The 20,805-nt window shown below is 38.5% G+C and overlaps 1 protein-coding gene across 1 annotated transcript in view; it reads left to right on the top strand.

Annotated features, from left to right (window-relative positions):
- The first annotated feature begins 1,651 nt into the window (after positions 1 to 1,651).
- alg5 (ALG5 dolichyl-phosphate beta-glucosyltransferase) overlaps positions 1,652 to 20,805 on the top strand; it is a 32,062-nt gene continuing 12,908 nt past the window's right edge. Inside the window, exons 1-8 of the mRNA XM_060826148.1 lie at positions 1,652 to 1,797; positions 7,128 to 7,302; positions 8,208 to 8,254; positions 12,893 to 12,961; positions 15,121 to 15,213; positions 17,030 to 17,143; positions 17,689 to 17,748; positions 18,494 to 18,645. Of these exons, the coding sequence (XP_060682131.1) occupies positions 1,732 to 1,797; positions 7,128 to 7,302; positions 8,208 to 8,254; positions 12,893 to 12,961; positions 15,121 to 15,213; positions 17,030 to 17,143; positions 17,689 to 17,748; positions 18,494 to 18,645 (776 nt within the window). The 5' untranslated portion in view covers positions 1,652 to 1,731. The remainder of the gene's footprint in view (positions 1,798 to 7,127; positions 7,303 to 8,207; positions 8,255 to 12,892; positions 12,962 to 15,120; positions 15,214 to 17,029; positions 17,144 to 17,688; positions 17,749 to 18,493; positions 18,646 to 20,805) is intronic.

Below are 20,805 nucleotides of genomic sequence, written 5' to 3'. Positions count from 1 at the left end.
ATGTCATTGTGGATGTACTGACAATGGATTGCAACAGTTTAAGATGACAACTCAGCACCATCTTTTCAAGGGTAATTCAAGATAGGCAATAAATGCTGGACTTGTTGGTGACACTTACATGAATGGAAAAATGAAAACAGTATAAAGCAATACCCGTCATGAACAAACATTCCACACATCAGACTCTTAGAGTGAAAAATGCATTGTTATTACATTGTTATTTGAGGGAATAACTTTGGCATTAACTTGTGGAGATTTCTACTTTTTTGAATCACGCCTTGGCATCTTTTATGTTAATTTGAGAGATCAGTTGGGACCAGTGGAGCAGTTGTTCAAACTCCCAACTAAGCAGGAGGGTGTCCCTGAACACTTCAATCTATCTGTAGCTTGTGGGAATTGGTGATATCGATGTGAGGAGAAGGTGAGGACTGCAGATGCGAGAGATCAGAGTTGAGAGTGGTGCTGGAAAAGCACAGCAGGTCAGGCGACATCTGAGGAGCAGGAAAATCGACATTTCAGGCATTTAGTGTGATGAAGGGCTTATGCCTGAAATGTCGATTCTCCTGCTCCTCGGATGCCGCCTGACCTTCTGTGCTTTTCCAGCACCACACTCTCGATTCTGATACCATTGTGATCCATATAAGCATCTCTTCAAGTATTGTCTCCAGTATGGGGAAATCAGAGTTGTCTAGATCTTAAAACATGGCAAGCGGATTTAAAAGTATGCGAAAAGGAAGAAAGTTGCTATATTAAATAATAGCTGTTGGTCTCTCATACCAGAGGAGGAAGAATTATCATGAGAATGAGGAAATGGCAAAGAAAAACATTGTGCCTCAGTTTTCACTCTGGAAGACACAAGTTACAAGTCTGAAATAAAGTTGATACTGCCTTGGAGACTCTTGGTCACCTGCAGAAACTTATTATTCAACACTCCAGTCGCACTATTTGTATGATCTCTGCCCTTGGTCTCTCTGGCTGTAAGTTCTCTGCGCTTCTTTCTCACTGCACCTGACGAAGGAGCAGCGCTTAGAAATTTCTTTGTGATTTCAAATAAACCTAAAAATCACACAACACCAGGTTATAGTCCAACAGGTTTAATGGGAAGCACACTAGCTTTCACCAGGTGATTGAAAGGAGCGTCGCTCCGAAAGCTAGTGTGCTTCCCATTAAACCTGTTGGACTATAACCTGGTGTTGTGTGATTTTTAACTCTGTACACCTCAGTCCAACACCGGCATCTCCAAATCATCAAATAAACCTGTTGGACAATAACCTGTGTGATTTCTGCCCTTGGAGAATACAGGAATCTGGGGGAAAGTGAAGCCCAAGATCAGTATCGGTCACACCGACTGTATTCCTGATGAAGGGCTTATGCTCGAAACGTCGAATTCTCTATTCCTGAGATGCTGCCTGGCCTGCTGTGCTTTGACCAGCAACACATTTGCAGCTGTACACAGATACTCATGCTCCTGCTCCTGCTCCTGCTCACTCCCACGCCCTGAAAGTTGAACCACGTACTTGGCTGCAGCGATGGTAGGCGGGCGCCGAGGGGTGGCGCTGCAGGCAGAGGAGCCGCCGATGTTGTGTCTCTGGGGGGCGGGGGGGAGCCTCTTGCTGCATGCAGCACCCTCGTCGATCCCCGGCCGGGTGCTCGCTTCCGCCTCGTTGTCCCGCCGTCATAGGCTCGCGCGGTTGCGAGGGAGAAGCCGCTGGCGGTTGTCGGCCCTGGGTGATGGAGTTCGATCCCGGCGAGGTGCTGCTGCTGGTGGTCGCGATTGCCCTCACCGTCTTGCTCCTGGTGAGTCCGCTCGCTGTGACCGTCTCTCCCAGTGGACAGACGGCTCCGGGTTGGCTCAGGGGGTGGAATGGGTTTCAATGAATTTGAGGAGCACTTAGAGGCAAGACAAATATAACTGGGAGAGGTCTACAGGCCCTGTAACAGTAACCACAATGTAGAGCAAAATATACAAAATAAATATTAGGTGTTTGCATCAAAGGTCCAACAACAATCTGTGTAGAAATTGGGGGAAAAAATCACAGTGGCGATAGCAAGCTGTATGAGGAGTTTCCAGAATGCTTTCGAGATTAGTTCTAGAACTTGCTGCTGCAGGAGTACACTGTGTTATATTGGGTTAGTTGTTGTGTAAGAGAATATCTGTTGTAGGAGCATGATCACAACCTGATTGAATTTGACATCCTGTTTGAAAGTGAGGGACTGGATCTAAGGTTCGTATTTTGAATTCGCGATCAACAACGTGACCATGAAATCAGAACTGGCTGAAAGGAACTGGGAGATGAGACTAGGAAGTTGGTCACTAGAAAAGGACTTGCAGACATCTAAGGGCATATTTCCTAATACTCAGAATGAGTATATTCCCATCGTAATGTAAGATTACAAAGGGAGGATCCATAGGACTGTCACGGAGGAAGCTTCAGGAGTTTGACCCAAGTGTATTTATAAAGTCATAGAATTATACAGCACAGAAGCAGACCCTTCAGTCCGCCATGTCCATGCTGATGAGATAGCCTAATCTAAGTTCGTCCCATTAGCCAACCTTAAACCCTTCATATTCATGTACCCATCCAGATGTGTTTTAAATGTTGTAATTATATCCATCTCCACCACTTCCTCCAGCAGATCGTTCTATACATGCACCACTCTCTGTGAAAAGGTTGCCCCTTACGTCCCTTTTAAATCTTTCCTCACACATTAAACGCATACCCTCCAGTTTAGGACTCCCCTATCCTACGAACATGCCTTGGATATTTACTGTTTCTATGCCCCATGATTTTGAAAGTCTCTGTGAGGTCAATCCCTCAGCCTCCGGGATCATTCCTGATGAAGGGCTTATGCTCGAAACGTCGAATTCTCTATTCCTGAGATGCTGCCTAACCTGCTGTGCTTTGACCAGCAACACATTTGCAGCTGTGATCTCCAGCATCTGCAGACCTCATTTTTTACTCTATGGAAAAATGTACAACCTCGGGAGAACAAGATGGACTAACTCAGCTCGTTGCTCAGCTTCCAGCAGGAACTGCGGGACTATTGCGCACTCTGCTTCACAGAAGCCTGGCTCAACCCATTCATTTGTGACTGCGTACTTTAGGCTGATGGTTTTTCTATCCATTGTATGGACTGTATAGCATCCTAGGGTAAGACAAAAGGTGGAGGGGTTCGCTTTTTAATCAACAACTTTTGCTGCACAGACATTGCAATCCTGGGCAGCCACTGCCACCCAAACCTTGAATTCCTCACCATCAAATGCTGCACCTTATATCTACCACAGGAAGTTACCGCAGTTAAATTAGCTGCTGTGTACATACTGCCACAAGCAAAAGGTTGAGGAAACTCTGGATGTGCCATACTCCACCACTAACACCCTGAAGACGGAACACCCCGAGGCCCTGTTTATTGTAACTGGCAACTTCAATCAAGCCAATCTAAGGAAGGTGTTGTCCAAGTACCACCAGAACATTATTTGCCTCACCAGTGGCCTGAACGTTTTAAACCACTACTACACCACTATGAAAGATGCCTACCACTCCATCCCCCACCCTCATTTTGGGAACTCCGACCACAATGCCTTGTTTCTTCTACTGGCTTACAGGCAAAAGCTCAAGTAGGAGACCTTCTCGCGGATGCAGGTCCAATGCTGGTCGGAGGAGGCAGAGGATCAACTCCAGTTATGTTTGGAAATAGCTGATTACAATATGTTCAAACAGCCTGCAGGTACTTTGGACGAGCACGCCACCACCGTCACAGACTATCAGCAAGTGTGTGGTGGACTGCATACCAAGGAAGTCAATCGGGGTGTTCCCCAATAGGAAACCCTGGATGAATCAGGGCATACAGAACCTGCTAAAAACCAGGCATGAGGCCTTCAGATCAGGAGACCCACTCAAATAAAAGGAATCCAAGTATGACCTTCGCACAGCCATTAAGACAGCCAAGGACTAAAACCAATCCAAACTAGAGGCCCACACAGACACCCAGCGACTAAGGGAAGGACTGAATGACACCACCGGTTCCAAAAAGAGACAGGTGCAAGTTAGCAGATGATGACACATCCCTCCCAGATTGTCTCAATGCCTTCTATGCTCGCTTTGAGCAGAATTTCGGCAGAGAGGTAACACCTATTGCGACAAGTCCTGACAAACCTATCCCAACAGTCACTGCATCAGAGGTCAGATCAGTTTTCCTTCGTGTGAATCCAAGGAAAGTGATGGGACCAGTTGGAGTAGCAGGCCTTGCACTCTGAGCGTGTGCAGATCAACTAGCAGAGGTCTTCTCTGACATATTCAACCTCTCCCTTCAGCAGGCTACTGTCACTGCCTGTTTCAAGAGGGCCAACATTATCCCTGTGCATATGAAGGCTCATGCAGCATGTCTCAATGACTACCGCTCAGTGGCCCTAACTTTGGTGGTCATGAAGTGCTTTGAAAGGCTGATCATGGCATTAATCAACTCCAGCCTCCCCACTACTCTTGACCCACTCCAATTCGCTTATTGGACCAACAGATCCATGTCAGATGCCATATCACTTGCCTTTCACTCCTCCCTAGAACATCTTGACACCATGAACAGCTCTGTTACAAATCCTACTCATTGACTACAGTTCAGCCTTCAACTCTATTATCCCCTCAAGACTGATTACTAAACTTAGTGATCTCTGATTAAGCCCCACTCTTTGCCACTGGATCCTCGGTTTCCTGACTCACAGGACACAATCTGAAGATTGGGGGACAACAGTTCATCCTCACTAACACTCAACACTGTACCAGGGGTGTGTAGTCAGCCCCCTTCTGTACTCACTGTATACCATGATTGCGTCGCCAAATACCAGACTAATACCATTTACAAGTTTGCTGATGACACCACCAGAGTCATGGTGGTGATTTCACCTTCAGTTGCTGTAAGTTGTAACACACAGGACTTCTATCAAACACTGTTAAACTGAAACTTTCTGCATCAAATGAATATATTGTCACTATTTTTCTTCTTACAGTACAGCATGGTGTTGACCAAGATGCCATTCTACACTAATCCAGTCTGCCTGCCCATAGTCCATATCCCTCTATTCCTTGCTTGTTCATATGTCTGTCTAATGCCTCTTATGTTGTGTTGTATTTGCTTCTAACACCTACCCAGCAGTGCGTTTCAGGCACCTACCGCCTTCTTCATGGTACATCTCCTTTTAATTTTTTCTCCTCTTGCCTTAAAGCTATGTATTCAACCTGGTATTTGACATTTCCACCCTGGGAAAAATAATTCAGATTATCCACTCTATTCCATGCCCGTAATAATTCGCATACTTCTATCAAGTACCCTCAGCCTTCAATGCTCTAATGTAAACAATCCCAAGTTTTATTCACAAAACAGTAATAATTAGCTTGCTTTAAATGAGGACTTTAATGGGTCTTTATGCTGCTTTATTGTGATTTATGTTATGGTGTTGCAAGGACCACCAAGGGAAACTTGTTAAAGAGCGAAAAAATGTGGAGGCATTTCAGCAGAGTGACTGCATCTTGTGGGCTGTACAGGAAACCTGTGACGGTCTCTCTGCCTCATTTTTAAAACTGGGATAACTTGCCTTTTGTTCACTATTGTGCCTCATAGGATCCTTTCCTATGAGATTATTGATTAATCTTGTTTCATTGCATATTAACAGGTCTAGAATAGCCTGCTACTGCTGAGCCCTAAAATGTGCTGCTGTGAGAACTTGTATAAATACACTCAATTCATTTTCTAGACTATCCTTGCCAACTTGATTCATCACAATCTCCAAATCTATTAAAGTTGCTTGTTATTATGGTGTTACCTTTCCTACATGCTCCATTTGTTACTTCATATGTTCTCTGTTCTGTAGGGTAACTGCTGCTAAGAGGCCAAGAGTCTGCACTTAAATAATAAAGAAATTTTTAGGAACAGGAGAAAGCAATGACAGTTGATAACTTTTCCTAATCACACTCTCTTCATCAATTTATCAAACAGCCTCACATAGATATCTGTTGCTTGCTTCAGTAACTTACTATCAAACTTAGAGTTACACAGATCATTTGCTCCATCACACTGTATTGGACTATTCTATTTCTAAAAAAAAAGGGATTCTTTATGACCTGATCAACATTTATTCCTGTAAACTGGTAGTTTATGTCTAAGCATGAGACATAATATAGCCACTGTCTTTGGATTTCAAAATTAGTGAATTGGCTGTGAAGTTTTTGAAACATCCTGAAGTTATGAAAGGCTATGTATAGATAATCACTTTTTTTTTAATGAAAAACTTTTTGTTTACCAATTTCTGCCATAAAATTCCTGGGTTTTCATTGGTGAATTGTTAGTCTAACTCTTCCCAATTTTTTTCAAACTACCCATATAAAATAGAAGATCAATCAGTGTGCATGTATTATACCAATGTTAATATCAGTTGAAAAGCGATGTTGCTGATCACAGCTGTGTTCAGAACAAAATGGGTGCACTTCATTCAATTATCACAATATACCAGTTAATGCATATTGCAAAATTTATCAACTGTCACATCTTTTCATGGCTCAACATTTATGCTTTGTGATGTAATAGTGAGAAGACACTCCTTAAATCCCACCTAAAAGTCAATATTTTTGGTACACAATCAATCTAAAGTACTATAATATTTTAATGCTAAAAATGCCTGGCAGTATTTTGTTATCGTGAAAATATTAATTTTGGAGCTTCTCTTGAGTGGAATTAATTGTCAGTATTTTGTTCAAATGTGCCTTAATAGCTTTTTTCATTTCTTTTTGAGATTTGGTGATGTTCAAAATATACACTGATTTCTCTTCAAATATGCCCTGATGTTAAAAGGATCTATTGTTCTGACCTTTTGATGAGAAAATAAAATCTCAAGGCTCACAAAGTATTGAAAGTCCCTTTTGTTGAGTTAGTTATTGTTAGCAACCCTTTTACTTGGTCTGAAATGAAATCAATCTCGGGATTGATCTGATTCTTGTAAATATGAAACCATCCTGCAGGAGTGAAAAAATATAATGAAAAAATGTCTAACAAACTGTTTACAGACATGGGGGGTCTTTAAATTCAGGTAATGTCACATTGTATATTTTATATTCGGTATTCTTGTCTTTTTGCAGCTGTTGTTCACCGCACACGTGACTGCTATTAAAATGCCAAACGTCAGTCTTGGAGAGACAGAAAAATTCTTTTTAAGTCCAAATTCTGGCAGGAAGGAGTTATTCCCAAGTATTCATGATCCTCCCACAAAAGGACTGTCTGTCATTGTTCCATCTTATAATGAAGAAGAAAGGTGTAAGTTTTTTTGACAAGACCACAGTTATGTTGAATTTAACTGGGCTTTCACTCCAATATTTAGAAGATATAAGCTTCTGACTTCTACAAGTTTATATTTTCCTGAAGATAGAAATAATTTGATGTCAGCTATATCAGTGAAAAGCATTCTTGTCTTTTGTCTTGAAAATTGTAGATTCAAAATCCATTCCAGAGACTTGAGCACAAAGTTTACTGATATTTGAATGTTAAGAAATGTTGTTCTTTGTACTTTTCTGCAAAAAAACCTCTGCTAAATAAAATTTAAAGTATTTTAATGTGTGCTCCAGAACTAAAAGAACACTGGTCTTAATAGTGTCAAGCCAAGTATTCATCAAAACAACTAAAATTCTTTGTTCTGTCTTTATTGCCATGTGATTTGCTTAGTTTTGTTTGTTTTAGGTTCATTCCTAGAATGTAGACCCCAATTTGACTAGATTTACTTTAGTTTGAATCTTTTAAATTGCCATACTTGAACCAATAGTGTCAGGATATCCTTTGACTCAGAAAAACATCTCAGTTCAAGCTTTTTTTTCCCCTAGTACTTTCCTCCTCATAGTTTGGTCTCTATTTTATATCCTCTAGAACCATACTACTTGATGCCATTCAACTGGTCATCTGCTGCTTAAACAGATAATGATTTCCAGCACTTTTCTTCCTCCCTTCTGTCCCCCAAAATATTTTATTTTATTTTGTACTATCGCATTATTTGAATTTACTGGGACACTGCATTGATACTTCCCATTGGCAACCAAATACTAGCATCTTTCCAATGTAATTTAAATTAAAGTGTCATGTTTCACTATCTTTCATATATCGATATCATGTAAACAGTGGTCACCGTGTAAATTTTGCCATGTTCTCATTTTTGCTTTACCCAATTACAGTACCTTTGATGATGGATGAGGCTTTAGAATATTTGGAACAAAGACAGGTACTGATAATTTTATTCTTTCAGACCAACTGTTATTTGTGAATTTGAATTATAGTGCAACATGAGAGTGCACTATCTTTCTTAGTTTTGTTTTCTCTTTAGAATAGCAGAATATGTTAAATGTTACTATTTATTTTGGGAAAATATATCATTTCTAAATAATAACTTGATGAGAATTCTTTGCAGGAAATTGTGCTTTGCTCTGGAAAGTTATGAAACTTTTATCTTCAAATCCCTGTTTTGACTACAGAAAAAGTTTGCATTACTTTATGAATGCTTTACATTGTCCTTTGGAAGAACACATTTGCAAGTTATTTTTATGGAGACAGCCTTGTAAATGTTGCAGTAAATTTTAAAATTTTAACTTAATTACAAACCATAACTCTTTGTAAGATAGGATTTCTTGTATTGAGGGTAATGTATTATCATGGATTCAGGATTGGCTAACACAGAAGACAGTCAGGTTTAAAGGATCTTTTCAGATTGGAAAGGCACGACTAATCGAGTGCCGCAAGGATCAGTCCTCGTGTCTCAGCAATTTAGTGTCTGTACCAATGACTTGGAGGAGGATACAGAGTGTTGCTGAAACAAAAATAGATGGAAGGATGTGGTGATGAAGGAATCTGTCAGAGGATATAAATAGGTTGTGAAAGGGCAAAAACGTGGTAGATGGACTTCAGTGTAAAAAGGAATGAGGTCATGCACTTTGGCAGGAAGAATCAAAAAACAGACTATTGTTTAAACACAGAAAGAGAGAGAGACTCAAAGTGTACAGCACACAGGGAGATGTGGGAAAAAAAAACCAAGGTAGAAAGAGATGAGTACCTTGGGGCAGAAACAATGGGTCTGCCTGGGCAAGCCCCTCCCCTCCCTTGTCTGCATTCTGCAGGGACCATTCTCTCTGGGACAACCTGGCCCTTCACTCCCAACACCTTCCCATGCAACTGTAAAAGGTTTAGCACCTGCCAGTTACTTCCTGTCTCCTCTCAATGCAAGGGTCTAACCACCTCACAGACAAAACAGAGATTTACCTGCACTTCACTCAATCTAGTCTACTGTATTTGCTGCTCACGATGCAATTCCTTTTGCATTTAGGGAGATGAAATGCAGATGGGGCAACTGCTTTGTAGGACATCTATCTTCTGTCCACAAATGACCCCAAACTTCCAATTGCCTGGCACTTCAGCACGCCATTAATTTACTGAGCAACATTTCTGTCTCAGGCCTGCTTTGGTGAGGCTGAATGCAAGCTGGAATAACAGCATTTTATTTTCTGCTTGGGGCCTAAAAACCACCCTCCATTCCTTTACCTATCCCTACATCACAGGCCCTGTCATCTCATGGGCTGCTTTCAGTGCAGCCAACCAGTTTTCACTTACTAATGATTCTATTATCAGCTATCTTTTCTCCTTGGCTTACCATTATCCATCCCTTTTGTCTGCATGAACTGACTTTCTCTCCCTCTGGGTTCTACTTCCACCTATTATGTACACTCACGTCTCCCCCCCCCTCCATGTACCACATTTTCCTACTGACCATCAGTTCTGAAGAAAAGTCACTGGGCCTGAAACATTAATTCTGCTTTCCCTCCACAGATGCTCCCAGACCTGCTGAGTTTCTCAGCAATTTCTGTTTTTGTTTCAAATTTCCAGAATCTCCATTTCTTTGTATTGCGTTTACCTTTTTATAGTGGTTCTTTCCAATGAATGTTTTGCTGTCACTCAGTAAACCACCACCTTAAAGGCTTCCAACACCAATTAGAAAAAAGTCTGTTGACAGCTGTTTTAAGCTTGTAATCAGTTAGGTTGATCGAGGACTTGGTGAGAGGTTTGTGAATTCGTATAGCTACTGTAAGGAACTAGATGTCTAACTAAATTCCCTTTGCGTCTGAGTGCAAAGACCATAAAACATAAGAGCAGAAGCAGGCCATTCGGACCATCTGCCCTTCGAATATAGCTGATATATTTCTCAATCCTGTTCTTCTCCCCACAATCTTTGATCCTCTTATTAATCAAGAACGTAGCCATCTCTGTCTTAAATGCACTTAATGACTTGGTTTTCACAGTCCTCTGTGGCGATGAATTCCACAGATACATCACTCTGTCTGAAGAAATTCCTCCTTGTATCTGTTCTAGAGGTCTTCCCCTCATTCTGAGGCTGTGTCTTCAGGTCCTAGTCTCTCCTGTTATTGGAAACATTTTTTTCATGTCCTCTGTATCGAGGCCTCTTAGTATTCTGTAATTTTCAATGAGATTCAACCCCCCTGACCCCCACCTCCTATCTCATCCTTCTAAACTGCTTTGAGCAACTTCAACATGTCATAGAAAATGGTGAGGGAAAAGTGGTAAGTGCCCTCCCAACAACTACCCTCCATTCTCTTCACTCCCCCCAGCCAGAATTCCCTGTAAATGCTGACATACTCCTCCCTGGGATCATTCATTCTTGCAAATAAAGACCACCACCCCCAGCCCACACAAACTAAAGCCAGCACATTCTTCCTTAGATACATGGCCAAAACTGCTCATAATATTCTAAATCCAATTTAATCAGAGCCTTCTACAACCTTAATAGTACATCCCTGCTTATACCATCTCTGACGAATGACAAGTAAAATTCATGCCTCCCAAGTGCCATGGAATGATTGTCTCCATCAAGCTAGAATCTAACCATTTTCCTTTGACAAAAGAAAACATTACAACTTCTATATCCTGACCATCGACATTCTTGGAGTTGCTATCAATTAATTAGAAACTTAACTGAATTAGCTGTATAAATATAGAGAATTGTGGCGCCCAACTGTAAATTCATTTCCTGAGTACAAGAATCTTACTGTGACTAAGAGGGCAGGTCAGAAGCTGGGAATTCTGCTGAGTCCACAAAACCCTTGTCAGGAATGTGATGGAAGACTTGTTTGGATGAGTGTGCTTGGATTGCACCACATCCATCACTTAAAACATTCATTCTCCTTATCACTAGTGCATATGGTACATACTGTTGCCATTAAGCAAGATATTCTGTGGGAAATTGCCAAAACTCTTAAACATTTTCAAAACTCATTATCTGTACACTTAAGGAAACAAAAGGAGGAGATTCAGTGGACCACCAAGTTCCCTTCCAAGATGCACATCAACATGACTTAAAACCTGTAATTATTATTGGATCAAAATCCTAGTACTCCCATGGTGGCTCAGGGGTTAGTACTGCTGTCTCATAGCACCAGGGTCCCAGGTTCAATTCCAGCCTCGAGTGACTGTGTGGAGTTAGGTGGGTTTCTGCCTGCAGTACGAAGATGTGCAGGTCAGGTGAATTGGCCATGCTAAATTGCCCCTAGTGTTAGGTGCATTTATCAGAGGGAAATGGGTCTGGATGGGTTACTCTTTGGAGTGTCGATGTGGGCTGGTTGGGCCGAAGGGCCTGTTTCCACACTATAAGAAATCTAATCTAATCTAACAGGAGTTTGTGCGTGTAACTGTGGTGTATGTATACACACGTATAATGTTTCCTGTAAGTCTTTTTGCTACTGCGACATCCCAGTAGCTGCATGACCACACAGCTAAGAAGAAATGATGCAAGAAGGTGGTCCACCACCATTTTCTCGATCATGGAGTTCATGATGAGGAATAAATGTTGGCCTTCCCGTTGAAGCTAACATCCATGAACACGTACAAAAAAGTTACTCTACTACCTTGATCAGAGCTGAAAATGAGTTGCTGGAAAAACGCAGCAGGTTAGGCAGCATCCAAGGAGCAGGAGAATTGACGTTTCGACATGACCCCTTCTTCAGGATTCCTGTGGGCGGCACGATGGCACAGTGGTTAGCACTGCTGCTTCACAGCGCCAGAGACCCGGGTTCAATTCCCGACTCAGGCGACTGACTGTGGAGTTTGCACATTCTCCTCGTGTCTGCGTGGGTTTCCTCCGGGTACTCCGGTTTCCTCCCACAGTCCAAAGATGTGCAGGTCAAGTGAACGGGCAATTTAGCATGGCCCATAGTGTGAGGTAAAGAGGTAGGGTTATGGGTGGCTTGCGCTTCGGCGGGTCTGTGTGGGCCGAAGGGCCTGTTTCTACACTGTAAGTAATCTAATCTAATCTAATCTAATTTTCAACTCTGATCTCCAGCATCTGCAGTCCTCACTTTCTCCTACCTTGATCAGTAAAATGGTACTCTTTCAAATAATTCAATCAAGTTAATCAGACATGGTTTTCCTTTATTAAATCTGTGCTGACACTGATCCATGTCTTTCCAAATGAAAACATATTTTTTCCCAGATTGCTTTCTAATAACTTGTCACACCAATGTTTGGTTTATTCACCAATAATTTTCTAATTTCATGCTTTCTCCTTTTTCAAATTGTGATATAAATTTAGCACCCATCAAGACACTACTTTTGTATCCAATGAGCTCAAAGATTTTGACCAATGCTCATGCTATTTCTGCTTTGGCTTCTTTCAGCATTTATTATACGTTATACCTGAACCAGGTGACTAACACATAAGTAAGGCATTTAAGGGTTAAATCATGTACTTTAGTTTTTAAATACACCTCCAATTCCTTTTTATATGATGCAAATATACCAGATTGTATGCTATTTTGCAATATTCAGGATATTAAGAGATACTTTAAAACTTTCTTTATAGAGGAAAGACTCCTTATTTTCCTATGAAGTGATTGTTGTAGATGATGGCAGTAGAGATGAAACAACAAAGGTAAGAAATATCAAAAGCAAATCCACAGAAGTCCTTCCAACAATTTCTGCTATAACGTACTTAAGATTTATGCTAAATGTGTAATGATATTTTTGTACTGTCTGTTTATTTTTTAAATAAATGTTTGCAGCCTGTGAAAGTACTTTAAAAATGAACCTATTCTGTTTCTGGCTTTGGATTATTTGTGTTGTAAGTTCATATCTTCCTGCAGATGCTCTTTTATAAAGCATTGCCAGAAAGGAACCTTGTGTAAAATGTTTCTTCCTATTAATTTCACCCACAATAATATTTGGCTTTTTAAAAAAATAGTTAGATGACCCCTTCTCGATTTGATGTTTAGTTCATAACAGATTTTTTACGTAGGTTGTGTTCTGAACTTATCGTACAGCAAAAATGCATTTATGCTGAAGATCGGCCAAAAGTTGGAATTCACTGAAATTAAAAGCATTTATTTATAATTTGAAAATAGTATGAATGTATTACATTTTAATGCTGAAACTGCCTACAGTGACTGCAATGCCAATGTGGGTTGTTTCATTTGTTCATTGTTAATTTGCAATTAAATGGCTATTTGTATTTTAGATATTTTGATGGAATAAATAACTGAAGGAATTAAGAAAGATGGCGATCCATAGTTCGGAGGAAAATTGGTATATGGGGATTTGCAGAAGCACCGATTGGCAATCCTAAATTGAAATAAATCTTTTAGTCAGCCAATTTGAACATGTAAAAGTTTATCTCCAGGACAAGTGGAACTTAACCCTGGATGTTCTGGCCCAGAGATAAGGACAATACCACTGTGCCACAAAGCCTGTCAATGCCTTAAATTACCCCAAGCCAGTTTGTATTTAAACTAAAATAAAAGGAGAATGCCAAAAATGCACAATAAGGTGGAGAGTATCTATGGAGAGGGGAAGCAGAGTAAACTTTTCCAGCTTTGATTACAGGTGATCAATCTGAAGGTGAACAGCTTTTAAGCAAGTACCAAGTGAGGGGGAAACAAAATTAGAAATGGACTTAAAACCATATGTCACAAAAACATCATGAGGGCATGTATTTACTCATCTCCCATTTTATTAATTTCTGTCAAAGCCAAAGTATGTTTTTAAAGAAACGTTTCACAACTCTGTCAACTTCTTTTATGTTTTGCATCAGAAGCAATCCAAAGAAGGTTTACCAAACGAAAACCTGTAATGACTGGGTCATCTAATGAGGAAAGGTTGTTCAGACTATGCTTGTATTCTACTGGGGGTTAGAAGTCTAAGAGGTGACTTGATTGAAACATATAAGGTTGTGAGAAAGTCTTGACAGGGTAGATATGAATAGGTTGTTTCCTTTTATGGGACAATCTAGAATTGGGTGTTACTGTTGAAGATTTAGGACTTATCCACTTAAAAAAAGATGGATGAATGTTTTTCTGGAAGTCATGAATCTTTGGAACTTCCTAAAAAGGTGGTGAAAGTAAGTGTTTGAAATTTTTTTTATTACACAGTTAGAAGTAAGATTTTGAAAATTAGGGATAGATAAGCATGTGGAATTGCAGTTACAGTTGTCTTAACCTCCACTTTGGTGGAGCAGGCTCAGCAGACTGAATGGTAGACTCGGGTTCTTTGTATGATTAGGAAATAGGCAGTTCACTTTTTGAAAGAGAGAATAATGTGTGATTAACTATTGAGAAAAATTTGCTGACTATTTCAGTGCATGTGCATAATCTGATGAGTTGAAAGCAAACCAATCTTTAATACGTGATACTCTTTTACTTGAGAGTTTAATAATTAAAAATGAGACATGAAACATTAATAATTAGAACCCAAATTCTAACATAGCAGCTGTGTGAAATAAATAACAATTATTGGAGAGACTATACAACTTGTCCTTTCTGTAAAATCATTAACAATGAATTTATATTGCTTCGGGCTGGATTAAATTTAAATTGTTTGTCAATCAAGTTCTATCCACTGTGAAATTAAGAATTGTTGTACATCGTGGTGACTTTGGTTTCTATGGGCCAGTCTAAATCTCTTGCAATGCAGGATTTTATTGAAGTTGATGTGAAAGTTTCACCAGGTGGCTGAATTCTCAAATTGTTTTTTTTGCAGGGAAGCTGAATTTTATATTAATTTTTTTCTAACATACAATGCCCAAATCTATCTATTTAGGTTGCGCTGAATTATTCCAAGGCATATGGATCTGATAAAGTCCGTGTATTAACATTTGTTAAAAATCGTGGGAAAGGTGGAGCTGTTAAAATGGTAAGTTTTAGGCCAAAATTTGTTTAACCAGACCTTTTGATGACCAAAATTTAAATAGAAAGAAAACTTGCATTTATGTAGCACTTTTCACTGGCTATCTCAAAGTACTTTCCAGCAAATTAATTTTGAATTGTAGTCATTATTACAACATAAGCATACAGGTAGTATGCATTCATCAAACACTCTCAACAGCAGTTTGTTCATGATAGTTAATAGTTCTAGTTGTATATGTTTAATACAGTGAATAGTGTAAAACCTCAAGATAGAATCTGTCTTTTCCAGTAGAGATACAGTTAACTTCAGTTTTCTAATTTTGTTTTGATAACTTGGATAGAAGCATAAAACTAAAGACAGGCATTTAGTTTCATTACTCTGATCCAAAATTCAGTTGGATTATAGCTGCTCTGTACTTTAACTCAGTTTACCCCCCCCTTGATTCCAAATCCCTAAATATCTTTACCTGTCAAAAATTTATCAATCCATATTTTGTACTATTCAGTTGACACCTAGTTGAAACTGCTTTTAGGGAGAGAGATTTTTAAATTTCTATTACTCTTTGTATGCTTCCTGAATGATGTCCCAATGGCCTGTTACAGACCAGACCGAACCCCCTCAAAATATATTAAGAAGATAGCCTAGACTCAAGGTTTTCATTTTTAAAGGTAAGTCTTAGGCATTATGTTCCAGATGCAATTTGATTGGCCTAACGACTTGCTGTTAGGCAACATACACTTTATTTTTATACTACAGTTAAAATATAAAGAAAAAATTTTAAAAAGCTTTACTGTAACGATTGAAATACTTAAAATAGCAGATATTTTAACTAATTAACTGTTCCAATGTAGTAACATTCCAAAATCATACTCTTAGCAAAAGCAAATTCAGTAAAATAGATTCTGACGTACAATTCTAGTAGCTGGAAGAGAACCCCCAGCTTCTAGTTGCGACAGAGAGAGGAATTAGAGCTTCCACATCCTGCTTCAAGACCTCAGCAACTACAACTAAAGTCTAAATCTAAAATAAAACCTGGTTCTGTGGGAACTTGACCCCATCAATTCAGGCTGCTTTTATTGTTCCCACTTTAAAAAAAACCAAACCCTCTGAAGCTGTTAACTTTTTATTGGCTTTGGAGCAGACTACTCAGCACCTCTGTCTCAACCTTTCTTCATAAAAACAAAACCAGGACAAAATACACCTCTTAAAGCTTGACCTGTGAGATACTATGGCTTTAATTTTAAGGCTATGGGTTCTTTTTCTGGACTTTCCAACCAGACAGAATTGTTTCTTTCTATTTATCCTCTCAAAACCTTTAATCATCATTTACTTCAGTTAGATGCCCCCTAACCTTCTATATTTCAGGGAGTGTGAATCATCTTATTAATGCCAAACTTTTGCAGAAGATTTGCTGTGTATAATGTACCAGCATGTTGCAACATTCACACCTAGTTGCCAGAGTTTTGAAATCTGAAATTGAAATCAAGTAATATTTGAAAATTATTTCCTTCTTCTTATTCATATCCCTATTCTTTTTCATGTTAGTATACAATGTAATTCATGAAAAAAATATCCTATGTTATAGAGAAGCAATGTCCAGTTTGTTTTTTTATGAATATGTTAAAGAAAAACCTGGTTTTTCGCATGTTGGTATTGTAATTACAAAATGTTATAACAGACCATGATTGCATACAATTTACAGACTTATCAAAGGATGACCCCACCGTAAAAGATTCTCTATGACATTCTTGAGTTTATAATTTTATTGCTTCATTTAATTAGTAATATAACAGAAATCACAGTACAGTTTAATTCTGTCCAGGGTGTGTTGAAATGCCGAGGGAAATACATCTTAATGGCTGATGCTGATGGAGCTACGAAGTTTGCTGATATTGAAAAAGTAGAAGCTGGTTTGAAAGATCTCCAGCCATGGCCTGTGAGTATTGTGACAGGGGCATAAAGTTTGACCTATGGAAATAGAAAATGTTACTTGAAGCAAACTGTATTATAGTAATTGAAAAGCCAAATTTTAGAAACATTATTTGAACGTTATTTACATTTTCCATGCAAGTGTGCATTTAAATGGCATTATAATCCTAAGTGATTGTTTTGAGTGGCATTTTAACTGTAATTACTGGCATCGCACTCATTGTCTTCCAAACCTATCTTAATGCCCATTGTCCAATATTCTGGACTCTATGCTTTTTATGCACTCATGATAGCATTCCAAGAAAAATGTTTCTAAAACTGTTTGCAGCCATTTAACTTTGTGAATTGTGACTGCCATAATTGATTCCTGCAAATTGTTTAATACGTCTGCTACTTCATCTATTTTAGATAATTTAATCTGCTGCATGATTGCGGGGAAATTCATGAATGTTTATTCTGAAGCTACTTGTGATACTAATATGGCTTGAATTCAGCAACTTAAATCCTGCTCTGTGAAACCAGCTAATTAAATTTACTTTGATCTCTCTTTAGGATAACATGGCTATCTCGTGTGGGTCTAGGGCTCATTTGGAAAAGGAAGCAATAGCCAAAGTAAGTGTAGCTGAAAAATTGTGGACTTATGCTCATGGCAAATGATTACGACAATTGTCATTAGCGAACTTCAAGAATAAATTTGAGTTCCAGAATTTCACTTGTAGAGTTCATTTTTTAGAATATAAACTATAACAAAGCCACATTTTACATTTAAAAACCCTTGAATATTATATGATTTATTCCTTCAAATCAAAGTTGCTTAAGCTTAATTTTAATTATTTGAATTTTAGTTGAAATTATGTAAAAACAAACTTTTGAAAAAGCTTTTACTTTGCTTGTTTCAAACCTTTCAATTATGGTAGATGATATGAAGTTGAAGTGAGATGGACATCTTTTCTATCTTGGTACCACCTAAAGAGCTTAATCATCAAGGCAGTCTTGCCAGCCATCGGTAATGTGCCAATATGGGTGTCAACTAAGTGAATGATTAATTGAGATTTAGATACAGGTTCTTTAATGATTAAACATTGGAAGAAAAGAGCCACTTTGACATATTTTGTACAGGATGGTTGACCAGGGAGTTTGTAAATGATGTAGGTTCAATTCCCCTTTTTATGTAGATGACACTCAAACCCAGGATCTGAGTGTGAGTCAATGTGCGTTTGGATTGATGGTTGGGAGTTCTCCACATCCATTGGCTAGGAGAACTTCTGGCAATTTCAGCTTTAATATTTCTAACAAAATTTACAACTTTGACAAATGTTCAGAACTAACAATTGTAAACATAATTTTTCTGTTCTAGCGTTCCTATTTTCGAACTCTACTCATGTATGGTTTCCATTTTTTGGTGTGGTTTCTGTGTGTAAGAGGAATAAAGGATACACAGTGTGGCTTTAAGCTTTTGACTCGAGAAGCAGCTCAAAGGACATTCTCAACATTGCATGTAGATCGCTGGTATGTTTTTTTGTGTCTTTATAAAATGGTGAATTGTGCGAAGATTGAAAAATACCATTACGTTTTGCATGTTGAGATTAAGTAATTTGAATGAGGAGATGGATCAAATTGGCATCACAATGTTTTATTCCACTTTCCCCTGATTGCTAGATAATTGTACATTGCAAAAGAATGACTTTAATCAGTCAACTATTTAGAAATATAAAGTGCAGAATATGATGTGATTTGATTATTGCTGGCATGCTTAGTTTTTTTTAAACTTCCTTTTGTTTTTTGAAACTTTTTTGGCACTTTTCACAACACTTCATAAATTTAACTGAATAAAATTGTTAATAACCTTGATATCTAATTACTTCCAAGTAAATTCTACAAAATGGAAAATATCTGCATTAAAGGTGCCCTCAAATAGTTTAATTAAAGGGCTTCTTATCAAGACAACAGGAAAGCAGCAAAAACCTGATCTTAAATCTCCACTGCTTGAAGGGAGAAAAAGATTTAATAAATAGATCATTTAAGTCTAGAATAGAAATATCATAATTCCAATATCAGTGCTTCTTAATAGGTATTTTCTGGTTGGTCAATTTAAAGTGAAATGGATCTACCTTCAAGTCTGTGAATCTTTAGAATAGATTCCACTGCTGACATGTAGAAGCTTCTAATTTGTTGGCCATATCCAGCAAGTTGCGTATTAGGCTGTTATAGTTGTGCTAAAAAGCTTTATTTGATACTTGGACTGGGCAGTATTGGATCTTCTCTATCATTTTTAACTAGAATGGTTTTAGCATCCTCGTCTTTCTTAGTGTGGTGTCAAAAGTCTCCACGCTGCCTCTTGAATATAGGTTTCAATGACCTTTCATTCTTGAGAATAGTGGACATCTGAAGTGACAATTAATCCCTTAGGCAACTCTATTACCAAACAATATTGTAGGTGAGCTCAGCAATTGTCTTTTTGTCTTGACTATCTTCATAAATCCTCTCCTGTTTGAGTTATAATCAAGTAATTCACATTATTGGAAAAATTCTATCGATAAATATTTGAAATGAGGTGATTTGTTGTATTGATGTCTGTGCTGATCACACTCTTTCAGTTTCTGACTGGATTTTTGGTACACTCTTTTCTCAGCATGCTGTTACAGTTGGCTTATCCCTTTTTTGGCACTACTGTTGTTGTATAGTCACAGGGTGCCTGGTGGGGGAAAGAGATTGAAAACAAAGTTATTCTGTGAAACTGATTATCTACAACGTATCTTTTTCTCTTCCTGAATCCTTTAGTATTGAGTATTGTTATTGTTTAATTTTGACAATACAGTACTTTTTGTGTACTTTACAGATAAATGAAAAAGGTTATAGCATTGGTTTATGAGCTTTGCTTTTATATGGTCGGCACTGGAGGGAGATAATTTTGAAAGTGCACACTTCAAAGATAAGCATTTTGCAATAATGTACTAAATTATTGTGGAACCCTGTTAGAAATTTCTATCAAGAATTTGGTATTTGTGCTATCTGATTCAAGCATTTTCATTAATGCAGGAAATGCAGTAAGTTGGCAAGAAACTAAACTTTCTCAAGTGTGATAAATTCTGTGCATTTATTTTATAAACAGGATCAATTGTTTGTCCACCATAGCAGATGAACTGATATTTGAGAGCAGTTAGCTGTGCTGGTGATGGATGAGTTGGTATTCATTTGTCTAGCCTTTCCGGTATGTATGGCAGCCGTATAAATGTCATAATATCATATAGAAGAAGTATATGGTATGCATTCCATTGTCATCTTAAACTGTACTAAAGATGCATGCTTAACAATCCACACCAAATGATAAATATAACCTGTTTAGCGGTATACAAGTTTACTGCAAATCTAGATTCATTGGGGGCATACCCAGAGTATTCAGAATGAAAAGATCACTAAAATTAGGACTTACTGAGCAAAATTCAGATATCATAGCGAGACTGCCAGTATTGCATAGTGCATTCACAATAGATACATGATGTCTAGGATATCAGACATTGAGGAAGCAGAAAGGAAGGATATTTCATTATAGTAGTGAGATTAAGCTAACTCATGAATAACACTGAATTCAATTAATAGAACCTGCCTGCTGCATTTGGCAAACACTATGTTGTCCTTTTCATTCTGTTGTCTTAATTATACAGTTTT

The sequence above is a fragment of the Hemiscyllium ocellatum genome, chromosome 6 (genome assembly GCF_020745735.1).
Source record: "Hemiscyllium ocellatum isolate sHemOce1 chromosome 6, sHemOce1.pat.X.cur, whole genome shotgun sequence".
NCBI classification, from domain to species: domain Eukaryota; kingdom Metazoa; phylum Chordata; class Chondrichthyes; order Orectolobiformes; family Hemiscylliidae; genus Hemiscyllium; species Hemiscyllium ocellatum.
This window is presented reverse-complemented; position numbering and strand designations above follow the sequence as displayed.